The sequence below is a fragment of the Hemicordylus capensis genome, chromosome 7, assembly GCF_027244095.1.
Source record: "Hemicordylus capensis ecotype Gifberg chromosome 7, rHemCap1.1.pri, whole genome shotgun sequence".
NCBI classification, from domain to species: domain Eukaryota; kingdom Metazoa; phylum Chordata; class Lepidosauria; order Squamata; family Cordylidae; genus Hemicordylus; species Hemicordylus capensis.
This window is the reverse complement of record NC_069663.1, coordinates 35,355,834-35,370,856: the sequence shown is the minus strand read 5'-3', so window position 1 is coordinate 35,370,856 and position 15,023 is coordinate 35,355,834. Positions and strand designations below refer to the sequence as shown.

Here is a 15,023-nt window from a genome sequence, read left to right as displayed (position 1 = left end):
TTTATGCCATCCATTTATCTATATTTGCCAGGAGGTCTCTTGTTATTTAATGACTCATTAAATAATTTTCAATCTTTAACTAAAAGCAAAAATAAAACTAGGGCAAGGGGGAGGGCAGGGGAGGGAGGAAAGCAGGAAGGCAGACATAAATAATTCTTGTGCTCTGGAAGCTTGTTCCTATGCAACAAGGTTGTGGTCTACAGTGCACTAAAATGTAATTAGCTATTTAATTAGGGTCAGACTCGTTAAAATGCAGTTTACTTGAATGACTGCTTTAACTAATGATGTGTGCCACTTAACAACCCTTTGTTCTTTATATTAATTACATTATTTCATCATTACATGGTTTTTAATAATGTTTTAAACACAGGTTGATACTTAGTTAAGGTGAATACCTTTGAGTTTAAACATCTTGGGAGAAAATAATAGCAAACACCATTTGACCAAAGATTCACGAGACAGCCACCCTTGAAAGAAAGAGGTCTAGTTTTGAAATGGATGCAAGTTTTTATTCTCTCCCCACACCATGGATGAGCATAAATGACTTTTATCTTTGTTTTGAAAACAGTGTATTTTATTTGTTTGTTTTGTAATTCCAAGTACAGTATTCAGGGTAGGACAAACACACCATTATTCACAGAATTCCAAGTTCTGTTTCTTCAATATAGAATAGAAGGGGTGACATACTAAGGGAAATTACTGAGAGTTGTTCCATTGATATTAAAAGAATAAGCTCTCTTACTGTACTTAACTTTTCCTTTTAATTTCAATGGTACTGCTTGGAGTAATTTCCCTCAAACTGTCAAAGTGACCAGATCTGACAAAACCCCAAATTTGCTATGTCTATCATTACATCCTATAAACTTATTCCCCCGTTCTTGTCCACTTTGAGTTTAATCTTACATCCAATATTTAGCATATCCTTGCTCTACCTAGCATATAAACATTTGCTTTTAAAGTTATTAATAATATTCTATTGCTTAGGCTGGAATGATACCTCCCCCCCCCATGGTGCAGCGAGGAAATGACTTGACTTGCAAGTCAGAGGTTGCCAGTTCGAATCCCTGCTGTTATGTTTCCCAGTGTTACACTGCCCATTGTGTTAGCTAGTGTTTTGACTTGGCACCTGGAGGTGTCAAGAGGAGGAATCCTGATGACTCCCTGCAGAGTCCACCACCCCAAAGGCCCTGCCTCATGTGCCTGCTGACCTCTGACCTCTGCCTCCAGAGGCTGACCTCTGCCTCCTCTTGTTTCTCCCAAAGACTTCCCTCTCCAAAACAAAACTGTTTTGCTGGCTGTCAGTAAAGCATCATAGAGACTAAGATCTATGTCACATATTGAGTTACAGATGCCAGAAAGAAAGAAGGAAGGAAAATACAATTGAGCAATGGGCGATTCTAAATACTTCTCCTAAATATGATATACTTTAAAGAGGTTGATAGGGGAGAATGTCTCTTGGGAAACTTTCACCATATCTTCACTTCCAAAAAGGCACAAATATATTCCACTTGTTCCTTGGAGAAGGCCTTTGTAGGATAAGCTTGTTACATATGGGGTTTCTCCTAATTTGTTACTCTCCTTGGGATACAATGATGCCAAACAAATTATTATTAGCGACATATCTGAGATAGTGAACGACAGAAGGATTTAAACTTGGACACTAGAAGTAATAGCCCTGGCGGGTTCTCAAACTATCTTAAACCCAACAGTTATCTCACTAAGTCTGAAAACGTTGAGCCAGCAGAAAGCATTTTCAATGGCCTGCTTTAATGTGCTCCCATCTGCGGTTTCAAGGCGGATATCGGGAAACCCCACTTCTGGACCGAAAATGCCCATGTGGCACAGAGGAAATTGAAACTGTGACTCGTGCTTTTATATTGTCCATTCTATCGGGATATTCACATTACTTTTATTGCCCCTCTTTTACTGAATATGCCAGGCAGATCCACTGGGTTTTATGCCTTCTTTCTTCTTACAGATTGGAATCCATCAACAACATTTAGTGTGGCTAAATTGTGTGCCACAGCCTGCAAGGTCAGGCAAGAGTTGATTCAAGATATTAATTAATTATAACTTAAATTTTAAGGAGTACAGCATTTCTTAGATTATGTATTTTGATAATTAGTACGCCGTATATATTTTTTTAAGGTGAGGAGTCCTAAATTGTTAAAATGTTAATTTTGCTGTTGATGACTATCTCCTGGCAACTATCTGCTGTGCAGTTCTTTGACAGCTCTCAGAACTAAAATGCTATAATTCAAATAGGAGAATATCAATGAATACAAGTGTGGAATTCAGGGAAATGTCATGTGTCCTTGTACACTGCAGTATATACTCTGTGTGTGTGTGTAGTGAAATCTACTTCATGGTCACATATGCCCATGAAATGGCTTGATGTATGTATAATATTACATATTTCATTTAATCAATCAGAAATGCCTGGTATCTTCATTTTCTTCTGGACAGATGTTGTGAAACATCTTCCTTTTGAATTTGTTCTTTACTCAATGTTGATCATATATATCTTCAGGCATGTAGGGGCAAACAGCGCAAAACACTTTGGCAGACATTCCAAAAGGTGCAACCCCAGCTTCTGCCCACAACCATAATGGTTTTGTGTTGCAACGTTATCCAAAGGGCCACGCTGTACCTCAAGAGAAAGGTACAGGGATCCCTGTTTTAGACTGTTCTGGCCACCAGCCCTCCAGGTAAGGCACAAATAAAGCAAGGCAAAAAGCAGCAGGAAGATCCCAAAAGAAAACAAGGGGTCTGTAGTCAACAACAAGAGTAGGCCAAGTGAGCAAACCTCACTTGGAGAACCAACTAGCGCCCAGATCAGACTCCTGAGGGCTTTTCTATGGCCTCAGCATAGCCACTGAAGCCCACCACCCCCGCCTTGATTTGGAGGTGGGCTTCAAATTTGGAAAACAGCTCTGTTGTTTCCAAGCCCAGTTACAAGTCCTTTTCGTATCAAGTTGCAATCCTGATAGTTTTATAAGGCTTGCAACAGGGATGGAATCCCCCCCCTCCAGCCCCCCCCCATATGCTCCCAACCTTCTCTCCAACTTCTATGAATGCTGATAAGAGCATAAAGTTGAACTGGCCCTGTCCACCCCCAGCACAGCATCCCTCCAGTGACTGTTGCTGGTGTAAATCTTATGTTTCTTTTAAGACTGTGAGCCCTTTGGGGACAGGGAGCCATCTTATTTATGTATTATTTCTCTATGTAAACCGCCCTGAGCCAGTTTTGGCAGGGTGGTATAGAAATCAATCAATCAATCAATCAGGTCACCCCTTTTCTCATCTTACCTGGCTGCTGTAGCGAAGTCATTAGGGAAGTCCCTCTGTCCCTAGTTTATAGGTTGCCACTATGGTAATAATTCAGGTGCCTGGGAAATGGAGTGTTCCCAGGATGGCTTATGAGTTGTTGAGGTTGCCAAGAAGTGATAACCAGGGCTGAGGGAATTCACTAGTCTACTAGTCTGTGACGAGTGAAAAATGATGCCTGATGAGTGGGGGAAAGTCCTGATGAGTAATATACCAACAGAGCTCGAGAAACCATCTGACGAGTAAAATATTTTGTCTGGCTGATAAACGGAGCCAACGTTTCTTCCCCCCTGGTGATAACAACCTTTGACAGCATCGCTATTGAGGATTATGCACAACATTCTGCACCTTAGTCCTTTTCTCCCTGGCTGAGCTTCTTTACCACTACCGCCACCCACTACCGCCGCCCACTTCAGCACTAAGCAAGAGAAACTGTGGCAGAACCCACCCCTCTCGGTGCATCTCAGCTGTCTGCTTCCATCCTAAGGCAAGACACAGGGCAAGGAGTGAGCAGCTGAGATGCCCAAAGCCTCTTGTTAGGAATAACCTGTACCTACCCTGTTCCAACCCAAGCCACACCTGAGGCTCTCCCAGACAGAAGCAGACCTTTTCGGTCCAGATCGGTGCTACCAGCGAGAGAGAGAGGCGTTTTCTGCCTGGCATAGTCAGTGTGTCCCCATGTGTGGTAACACTCTGCTGGTGTTTACACTGGGGAGGAGAGGCTTAAGGAGCCTTTTGCCTGTCTTTGGTTTGGAACTCTTCAGCTTTTGCTCAGTTTAAACAAAGTCCCTGTTAAGACCTGGTTCTTCATAAAGGATTAATGGAAACCGCCCGCTTCACTGTAAATGGCTGCCTGAGGCACTATGGTGCAGAAGGCAAGAAGTGTCAACAGGGGCATAGCATGGTTGGAGTGGGCCCAGAGACAAGATTTCAAAATGCCCCCCCCCCACTGAAGTTCAGCTCATGAAGTAAATAAATCTTAAATGAGGCTGAATAGTGGTAACAAAAAGCATAGTAAAATGCTTTTACTAAAGCATTAGTAAATTCATCCTAAATTATTATTTTTAAAGGTTTTGTGAATTGTGGACAATGCAAGTCATGTAATGGTACTAGAGAAAGACATGCTGTTCTGGTAGCTCCAGGTCTTAACACTCACATCAATTTCGGAGGATGAATACAACTGAAGGAAGCCCGGGCGGGTGCGCAGCTGGGGGAGTCAGTTATGTGACTTGCCTCGGGGGGGGGCAAGGCAGTGGGCCCCCAGACAATGGTCTCCCCTTGCCCTATTATAGTTACGCCCCGAGTGTCAAGCAGGTGCAGTGAGGAAGGGGTTGCACTATATTGCTTGTCTGGCAAACAGATGGGCCATCCTGCCTCATCACTGCTGTTTGAGCTCTCTTTTCAGACAGTCCACCGTTCTGGTATGGTTATATCTCTTTCGTTTTGGTTCCTTGTGCAGTTATTACAGCTAATCCTTTCTGTAGCATTCTGTACAGTCCTTCCAGCTTCTTGCCCCAGGTATTCATTGTCACAACAATCCTGTGATGTAGGACAGGCTGGGAGCTAACTGCCAGTTAGCTTTATGCTTGGTTGGAATTTGGAGTTGGGCCTATTGCATCCAAGCTCAGCCCAGAAGCCACAAGCTTCTGTACACTGGGTTTGATCCTTCAGTTGTGCCTCAGTGATTCAGTCCCTTTCACACTAGGGTTGCTATATTCTGGCGTTCCAAATCCGGGTGCCTAATTCACATATTATGTAAATTGGCTTAAAAGTAATTTTTGAGTAAAATAGTGACTGGACATTTTGATCCATAACTTTGCTTCTACAAGGGCTAGAGCTTAGCTTTTTTAAAAAAAATGAAATCTGAAATCTGGGAGAATCTGGGTGCACTAAGCAAGGTGGGTGAGATGCTTAAAATCCAAGTGAAACCCGGAATTTCAGGGGACAGGGCAACCCTATTTCACACTAACTCCATGTGTCTTTGATAGGTCATCAAACTCAACTTTGAAGAATTCGACCTGGAGAGGGGCTATGACACGCTGACCATTGGCGATGGAGGGCAAGTTGGAGACCAGAAGAGTGTCCTCTACGTGTAAGTAGGCCTTTCTTTAGATGGTTCTGTGTGGGTTGTACTGGTACGAGTGCCTCTTCTTTACTCCAGGTGCTCTGGGCATCTTAGCAGACTGTACACATTCTCCTTTGTAGGCGGATAATTTGTTGGTGTGGGCTGTCATAGGGAAGAAATAGAGTGTTGTTTAATGTTCTTTTCCCCCTATTGGGAGGGAGTTGCTGAGATCATAGACTTGTGGCAAGGCTCTTAGGAATGTGGTAATTGGCTGCTGACCTAGATTTAAAATCTTGTTCCCTAGAGCAGCGAGTTACTTGTTCTGCCCAGCCTGATAGAAGGGATATAGATGGGGTATAGGAGATGGCAACCCTTCTCCTGCCTCAGCCCTATCAGTATTCCTCTTGAACTGAGGAGCGACGTCCCTGCACTCACCAGAAACCCACACCAGTGAGCCCTGGTGGCTGTTGGCCCAGTGCCAGCTTGTCCTATCCAGTATCAGACTCTTCATGCACACAGTGTGGTGCAGGCATTGTTGCCACAGGGAAGCATATGTATAGCCATGTCAATGCATGTGCATATCAGCTAAGGAAGCCCAAGAAGAACTGGGAACAACTGCTGCAGAATCTATAATTTATTAATGTATAGAAGTGCTAGGCTGCCTTTCCAAATATGTGAAAACATGATTTATCCTATGAGGCTTGTTGGCAAAGACAGTCTCCTCATGGTGGCTTTGTCCATGTATTCTGGTTGTGTGCTATGCATGCAGTATGCACAGTTGTGGTCTAGGGAAACCAGCAACAAAGAGAACTTGCAGAGGCAGAGGTCTCAGGCTCATGGGGGTGTTTGGAAGTGTCCATTTCCACCAAGAATCTTTGGGGTTTGGGCTCTGCTTGTAATGAACGTGTAGCGGGCAAGTCCTGAGTTTATAATTCAGATGTCCCATATTACAAAGGCTGGTGCCATCTTCTCAATTGTTTTGCTGTGTAAACCACTCTGAGAACTTTGAGAACTTTTTCTTGTTGAAAAGTGGTATATAATATGTACCACCACCACCACCACAACAACAACAACAAATGTAGAGATTTAGAGTAGATCAGAAATCATAACTGTCTTGCATCTTTTCATTGAACACTGATGCAAAGGAGACTTTCTTGTTAGCATTTATTGTGCATGTGGCATTTTACATAGCACCAGCAAAAGAGAGAGATCCTACTCCCCTTACAATTGAAATGCTGATGATGACAAAGAGGAGTGGAAATTTGGGGAGGGAGAGGCAACAGCAAGAAGTGGGGCAGAATGGAAGAGTCGATGGGGACGGGTGTGAGTGAAAGCAGTGGCATCTGCTTAGACTTGGAGGTCTAAGCATCACACAATCAAAAACTGTGTTCTACCTGGGTCTGGGAGCTGTGTGTGCTCCCAGTTTTTGGTGTGTGGAAGCAAGGTAGGAGGATAACCTGGGTAGCTTTTCCTTCTACCTTGCTTCCACACCATGAAAAATGGGGAGCACACACAGCTCCCAAACCTAGGGAGAGCACAGTTTTTGATTGTGTGAATGAGTTCTTTGTTGTTTCAGTGAGGGGTGAGGTCTAAGGGGCTAAGCCACCAGATAAACAGAAGTGTGTTTTGCAGTGGGCTGGAAGAGAGTCGGTGAGATAACCCTACACAATCATTTGGGGCCACTGGCTAGTTGCTTTAGATAATTGTCAGCAGACTGACTCTGTGAGTTGCCGCCAGGTGTCGGTTCTGGTGTAAAGGCTTTTAGAGAAGTGTCTTGAAACAATTGTGAATGGCGGCGGGTTTGATGGGTTTGCACCCCAATGAAGCATCGACTTGAAAGACTTGGTGGATGGACAGTGCACAGCATTTGGGAGTCTTAGACCCAAGCTACATGTTTCCCTACTTCATGTCATTGGCTGCCACTGTAAGGAGTAAGAAAAGACTAAGGTGGTGACGTACCTTACACTTATTGTCAATTATTCATTACCAAGACCAAGGAGTTGCCCGTCAGGAGTACCACATATATTCGGCACAACTGTGCCAGTATAGTTAGCGTTTTCAACATCCCACTATTATAAGCCCTGGATATTCTATTGCTTATGAAATCCCTCCAATCCCCATGGAAGTTTGCACACATCAACTAGGGAACAAGAGACACCACTCCTCCAAATCTGGTGCAAATCCGTGGCAAAATGGCTGAGATACAGCAGTTTAAATTTTAACTCCTAAAAAGAGGGTTTGGAGTGTTGACCTTTTCCCACCACAGATAATATATATTTTTAAATGTTTCATGTCTTCTTAACATTCCCCCAAAATTCAGGTCCTTACTGGATTGGTGCCTGTTGCTGGTTTGAAAAACATCAGTCTAGTGATTTTTGAGTAAGTTATTGTTCAAAATCCCCATAATAATAGGGGAAATAACTAAGGGGAAGTTAGCTAAGAGCATAACTGAATCTGCCCACTGAGAATTCCGAAATCAAAGTTGGGAAGGGCAAGTCCTGGCATTTCCTAGTGAATGACGTCCTGGTTCTGAACATGGACGCTTGATAAGGACAATCTGTGAGCACTTTGGCACTTGTATAGTTAAACCACCATTCCTCTCTTTCCTATTATGGGCATTTGTTTTCTCCCTCTGCCCCCTTTCTCTCAGCCCCACCAAAAGGGGGAAGCAGAGTCCCTCAGCAAAGCTTGGAATAAATTACTAGAAAGCAAGTCCATTGATTCCACTGGAGCTTACCTCTGAGTAAACACACATAGGAATCGGGACCCGCAGAGATCCTAGGCAAGAATGTGGGTTCTCCTCCCAGCCCCTCAGCAAAACATGGAAGGGGGGATCCTTCTGAGGGGGGAACCTAATTTATTTCTCTGGGGCTTACTCCTGAGTAAAAAATGGATATTATTGGGACCATGCTAGGAAGTTCCCATGCTAGGAAGTTCCAAAGAAAGAATCTCAGGGAAATCCTAAAAACCATCCCTACTCAGCACCAAGAAACCATCATTCCGGTGCAGACTACTGTTGAACATGGAGGTTCTACATCAGAGCCAAACTGTCAGTGGCTATGGAAACTTCACTTGGCCATACTTAAGAAATGAAGCCTGCATATTCACAGGTGGTTTGGCTCTCACGTAGAACCTCCATGTTAAAAGACAGTCTACAGCACAATAATAGTTTGTTGGCACTGGGTGGGAAAGGTTTCGAGATTTCCTTGCTGCACTTCTTTGGAGCTTTCTGGAAGCATGTAGCTGAGCACTGTGGGAAAGACGATGCTGGGCTGGAGTACACAAGCCTTTTCCAGCGGCATTTTGATAACTGAACCTGCAGTTTGATATGTACACTTAGAAGGAAGTAAACATTAAAGTCAGTGGGAACAGTTAAATAATCCTGGGAAATGGTCAGGGAGGGGTGGAGGAGAATGGAAAGGTCCTTTTAAAATGTGAGTGGAAAACAATGTAAAAAATCCTGTGTGGTAACCCCCCCTAGCACCCCACCCAGTACCGAGACTGTTCTCAAAGAATCTGACGTTAGCTAAAGCATCCCACAGGGAATAAGAGCCATTATCCGATCAGCCATTAAGCATTAAGTGGAGGCCTGAGGCTTAAAGGGAATAAACCTGCTCCATCTGTGCTCAGAGGCTACGTCACTTGTGCACAACTTTTAAAGTATACTACTTTCTGGAGTGAAGGAAAGGAGGGTGGAGGGCTTCTGATCAAGGCCTGCTGTGTGTCCTGCATGAAGGAAGGAGGGAAAGAAGATGTAAGGATTCCTATCGGTTTCCATCCCTTAAGAAAGTTGGAGGGTGGGTGTTCTCGGGGGGGATGGACATGAAGCAGAGTATGGGGCGCTTCTCACAATCGCTGAGAGTGGGTGGGCAGGGGGCGTGGAGAAGGCTCTAAAGAGCTTACCTTCCCCGCAGATGATCCAAGGCTTGGTGGTGGGAGAGCGCTCCGTGCTCCCACACAGGCAGCCTTGCTCCGTGAAGCACAAAGCAGGGCAGAGGGATCCGGGGCCAGGACTGGTTGTTCTGGCCTCCAGGCATACCACAATGCAACGTGCGACACACGCGTTGTATCGGGGGATTCCCCCATCAGACTCTATGCTCCCGTCTCTGTGTTTCCTCGGGTTGAACTCAGCCCGTGGAGACACACGATACATGACAGCCATGTTAAGGGTGCAAGTACACCCCTAACCTCGGCAGACAGCCGATTTGTTTAGGAGGGTTAGATGGGCAGGAAGCATCGGGATCTGTGGGAATCCCGCCACTTCTCACGACCAGCCTAACTGAGGCTGGGCTGCCGCAGGCTGGGTTAGGCTGGTCATGATAACAGCCTCTATGAGTCGTTATATATGGCATTATTTTGCTGATTGAATTATTTATTTATTTATTTATTTATTTATTTTTGAATTTATATGCCGCCTTTCAACCAAAAACAATCTCAATCACAAAAGTTAAAAAAACATACAATAAAATGACAATAAAAATATTAAGCTATAAATATAAAAACAAATCAAATTTAAAATCTATAAAATACAAGCATAAAAACTATACACGGGTAAAAAGACATAGAAGCAGCAATAAAAACAATCATGTAAAAGCCTGGATAAAAAGCCAAGATTTAACAAGCTTTCTAAAAACTGTGATGGAGTCCGAGGAGCGAATGGCCACTGGCAGAGCATTCCAAAGTCTGGGGGCAGCAACAGAGAAGGCCCTGTCCCAAGTGCACGACAGCCGAGCCTCCCTCCTTGTCAGCACCCGGAGCAGAGCCCCCTCAGATGACCTTATCAAGCGGGCAGCAACCCTTGGGAGCAGGTGGTCCCTCAGGTACCCCGGGCCCAAACTGTTAAGGGCTTTAAAGGTCAAAACCAGCACCTTGAATTGGACCCGGAAACACACTGGGAGCCAGTGCAACTCTTTCAGAATGGGTGTGATGTGCTCCCATCGGGCAGCTCTGGATAAAACCCTAGCTGTCGCGTTTTGCACGAGCTGCAGTTTCCAGATATTCTTCAAGGGCAGCCATACGTAGAACACTTTACAGTAATCCAGCCGTGACGTGACTAAGGCATGGGTAACTGTGGCCAGATCTGCCTTCTCAAGAAAGGGACACAGTTGTTACACTAGCCGAAGCCGTGCAAAGGCACCTCTGGCCACCACCTCCACCTGAGCATCCAAAAGCAGAACCAGGTCCAGCAATACCACCAATCTGCGTAATTGCTCCTTCAAGGGGAGTGCAACCCCATCCAGAACCGGTAAAATCTCCTCATCCCGATTGGCTCTCCTATTAATTAATTAATTTAATTAATTAATTAATTTAGTGCCTGACTCTAAAGGCTCTAGGCGGTTAGTGTTAACATCATCCTGAAGGAAAATAAATCAAGCAGGAGAACTGTTAGTTTTATGGGATATTTGTGGGAAGATCATCTTTAGTTTTGGACATACCGTGTTTCCCCGAAAATAAGACAGTGTCTTATATTAATTTTAGCCCCAAAAAATGCACTAGGGCAATTAGTGGTACATCAGAAATTAGTGCTAGGTCTTACTTTCGGGGTATGTCTTATTTTCGGTGAAACAGGGTAGTTGCTAAAGCAGTTCCTATTTTTAATGATTATTGTTTGTGCGTTTTCTTTAAGAAAAAAGAAAAAGTTAAATACAGATTTAAAGGGGACATAAATTATCTGCTTCTTGTGTCTTTATTCACTGCTTAATAATCATTAGGTGGGATCACACTGTTGCTATTACTGAATCCATTAATTTAATTTAATTGTTTTTTGAGGGGATGGGGGGAGAGTGACTTTCTCTTAGTTGAAGGTGTAATTTGAGCTTACATGATTATATTATTTGGTAGGTAATTTATAGAACTTTGGTCCAAACAGAAATTTGGAAACTTTGCAGTTTGGAATCTGGTTGCTCTGTTGGGCTGAGTGAAGTGTTGCCAGTTGTACAGATTGAAAATATCCCTTCGAACCAGGTCGAACCGGTTTACGAACCGGTTCAGGGGGTATACTTGTTAAGAGGAATCCGGTGAGGATTACCCTTAACAAGTAAAGGGCATTCCCTATAGTAATGTGGTGGGAGGTGGAGAAAGGGTACTTTTTACCTTTTAATTTTGAAGCACAGGGACTCCTCCAACCCACCCACCCGAGCTGGCCTCTCAAAGAGCTACTTGGGCTGACTGTGGCCTGATTCAGGCCTCCGCTTGTGCAGGGATGGTGGAGGTGGTTGTGCCGCTGGCCACAATGGCGGCGAAGACATTGGCGGCAGCTCCTCCAACCACCCCTCTTCCCTGCTGGCCTCCCTGCCGGCAGCCTGGCTTACAGCCAGCCCCACCTGGGCTGCTCTTTGGGAGGCCAGAGGAGGGGTTGAAGGAGCCCCAGCTGCCGATGTCTCCACCGTGGCCAGTGCCACGGCCACCTTCTGTCCCCGCACATGTGGAGGCCTGAGCCACAGACGGCCCAAGCTGCTTTTCGGGAGGCCAGCAAGAGGGAGGGTTGGGGTAGTCTACGATTCCATTGCCTCGGCCTACCCCACTGCCTCAAAATTAAAGGTAAAAAGTACCCTTTCTTTTCCCACCTCCGCATTACTATAGGGAATGCCCTTTTCTTTGAAAGAGGAATCCTCACCAGATTCCGCTTTACAAGTATACTCCTGAACTGGTTCTTAGAATTGAGGCTGGTCCAGTTTGAACTCGGGCCACCCGAACTGGGCTGGTTCAATTCGAACCACAGTTCAAATCGAGCCAGCTCGCACATCCCTACTATGTGTTGTCAAAAAGAAAGAGCGATCTGTGATACTTAGGTGGGGGTGGTATTCTGTGAGTTTGAAGATCAATTATGTGCCTAGCCCAGTTATTGAGCCCTATAATGCTATTATTCTGGAGAGGCATGGGTAGTAATTTCTGTCAAACAAGGCTTATGGTATTACAGTACCTTCCAAAGAATACTGATCGAGATCAGCAGTTTTTCAATAGAAAGGAAAATTTATCCTCCAGTTGTAGAGGGCGGTAGAGAAAACTCCTACCAAAAAAACTTTCCTTATGTCCCAATTCTGCTAATATAATTAAGATTGGTGAGTAGTTTCAGCATTTTAACATTGTAAGTCCTGAATATTCTCTTGGAGATAAAATCTAAACTGCCCAAGGTGCCTGAAGGGTTTGCAGGCATCAACTAGGGGCCACACACACACTTTCAGATCTGGTGCAGAAAATGGCTATGATGCAGCAGTTTTTAAAATGGCCCGTACACTGTAGAAAACCAGTAGGCTGTTCATTGGACACTGGAATCTCAATTAATCTGGAGCATCCCCTTGGGGCCAGATGAGAATTCACACAGCGACATTAGGAAAGCACAGGGGGACCTCTGGGAAGTGTAGTTCCTCCCAGCGCAATTTCCATGGCCGCGGAGTGATGTATCAACATGGTAGCAGGGGCGTAGCAAGGTTGTAGTGGGCCCAGAGATAAGATTTTAAAATGCCGCCCCGCCCCCCCGAAGCTCAGCTTATGAAATCAAGAAATCTTAAATGAGGCTGAATAGTGGTAACAAAAAGCATATAACCTATGTGCCACAATAGAACATCATCCTATCATCCTCAATTATTTTTAAAAAGGTTTTGTAAATTGTGGATGATGCAAGTCATTTTAAAGGTCCTAGAGAAAGACATGCTGTTCTGGTAGCTCCAGGTCTTCACTCACATCAGTTTTGGAGGATGAATACAACTGAAGGAAGCCCGGGCGGGTGCGTGGCTGGGGGAGTCAGTCAAGTGACTTGCCTCTGGGGGGGGGCAAGGCAGTGGGCCCCCAGACAATTGTCTCCCTTTGCCCTGTCGTAGTTATGCCCCTGAATGGTAGGGAATGCAAGGAGGTGGCAAGTTGTGGAAGAGAACTCAAGGTAGGGTGAATGCTTATGAGGAAGCACAAGCTGGTGGCAAGGGAACAGGGGTCCTTACAAGCTATATGAGCAGTGGGGGGCAGGGTGACGGATGGACTTGTGAAGGGACACATGGCATTGGCAGCAGTGAGGTAGCAATTGTACTTACCAGGGAATGCTAGGCAAAGGCAAGATGACGAGGGCTTTGCAGTGGCATATAAAATGGTGGCAAACTGCCTTTGAACACAGAGGTTTTACATCAGAGTTATACTGCCTAAGAATAGGAAGATTCCGCTTAACCAGCATGGCTAAGCTCATTCCCATAGTGTCTAATCAGATTTCCCTTTTCAAAACACCTGGGTGCTTTCCAGACGGCAACTGGAAATTGCTTCGCCGCGTATAAGCTTGGTGTGCGTCCGTACGATCTGGGTTTTGACACCGTCTTACATATGGGAACAGCAAGATGCCACTGCCGCAGCTTGTATTGGGACCTTATCTTGACGTTTCAGGTTTAAAGCCTTGTATGTGTGTGATAAAATAGTAGTTGATGTTTTTAGTTTTGAGAACAGTTAGCAGGCTTACTGGGTTTACTCAGAAGTAAACGATTTAGTTCAGTGGGCTAGTAAGAGTTCATAGGATTGCAGCTGTAGAAGTGTGGCTTGCACAGAGGCAGATTATTTTTTGCCAAATTGTTTCCTTTTTTTTTTTTTTGCAAGAGCCTGGTGCTCTTGCGCAATACGTGGAATGGGGCTAGAGCAGGCCTGCTCAACTTAGGCCCCCCAGCTGTTTTTGGACTACAACTCCCATAATCCCCAGCCACAGTAGCTAATAACCAGGGATTATGGGAGTTGTAGGCCAACATCTGCAGGAGGGCCAAAGTTGTGCAGGCCTGGGCTAGAGGAAGAGCAACCACCGATTAGAGACAGCCGCTGATTTCAACCCACCACCCGTTATGAGGCTTGGAAGATGCTGCTCGTTATTAGCAGCAACCGTGCACAAGGTTTGGCTGCAGAACACGCCAGTGGAAACTCCTCCTGAGCCTTCTGGAAGCTGGCACCTGTGTGCAAATTCCCTGAGTGGGGAGGAGGAGGGAAAACCTGTCAGGCACCTGGCCCCTCCTTCTCTTCTCTCTCTTGCTCTCTCCCGGGAGGCAGTGGTGTAAAATCTGATGGTGGCTTCAAAGCATTAGAGTTAGCCATAGGATTTTACACCATTTCCTCCCACAGTCTGGAAAGCACCCTAGGAATTTGGTAATCCGAAAACCTTCAGTTTAAGATGAGAGTTAAGATGCTTAATGAGCATCTAGGTTCCAAGTAACTTCCCTGGTATCTCCGAGAGAGATTCCTGCCTGCAACCTTGGAGAAGCCTCTGCCAGTCTGTGTAGACTATACTGAGCAAGATGGACCTATGGTCTGATTCAGTACATGGCAGCTTCCTAGGTTCCTATGCTTTCCATTTTCAGTCATGCTCCAAAAAGAATGGAAATTGCAAATTAAGATGCAGGCAATATATGCTGTAAAGACTGATATATTATCATGGCTTTAGAAAAGAGGCTCCATGCACCTACGCTTTGCCTTGGTCTTTCAGTTGGACATTGGACTGGGGAGAGATGTATCCAGGCAGACATTTAGCAGGTGCAGCTTCCCTAATCACTTCCTAGAGATGCCCCTGATGCATTTCGGTCTGACGAATCTCTGATCAAGGGAAAGTGTGGGAGCATAGCATAGAGCCTCGTTTCTAAAACCATTGTTATAACCCAGAACACTCTCCAGT

The 15,023-nt window shown here is 45.0% G+C and overlaps 1 protein-coding gene across 7 annotated transcripts in view; it reads left to right on the top strand.

The window, feature by feature from the left end:
- The window catches only part of CSMD2 (CUB and Sushi multiple domains 2), a 684,208-nt gene that overhangs the window by 404,386 nt on the left and 264,799 nt on the right, over positions 1-15,023 (top strand). For 6 of the 7 annotated variants that reach the window (XM_053267553.1, XM_053267554.1, XM_053267552.1 and 3 more), the window contains one exon: positions 5,316-5,419. The exons of the other annotated variant lie outside the window; for it this stretch is intronic. In XM_053267553.1, the coding sequence (XP_053123528.1) occupies positions 5,316-5,419 (104 nt within the window). The remainder of the gene's footprint in view (positions 1-5,315; positions 5,420-15,023) is intronic. 7 annotated transcript variants of the gene reach the window in all.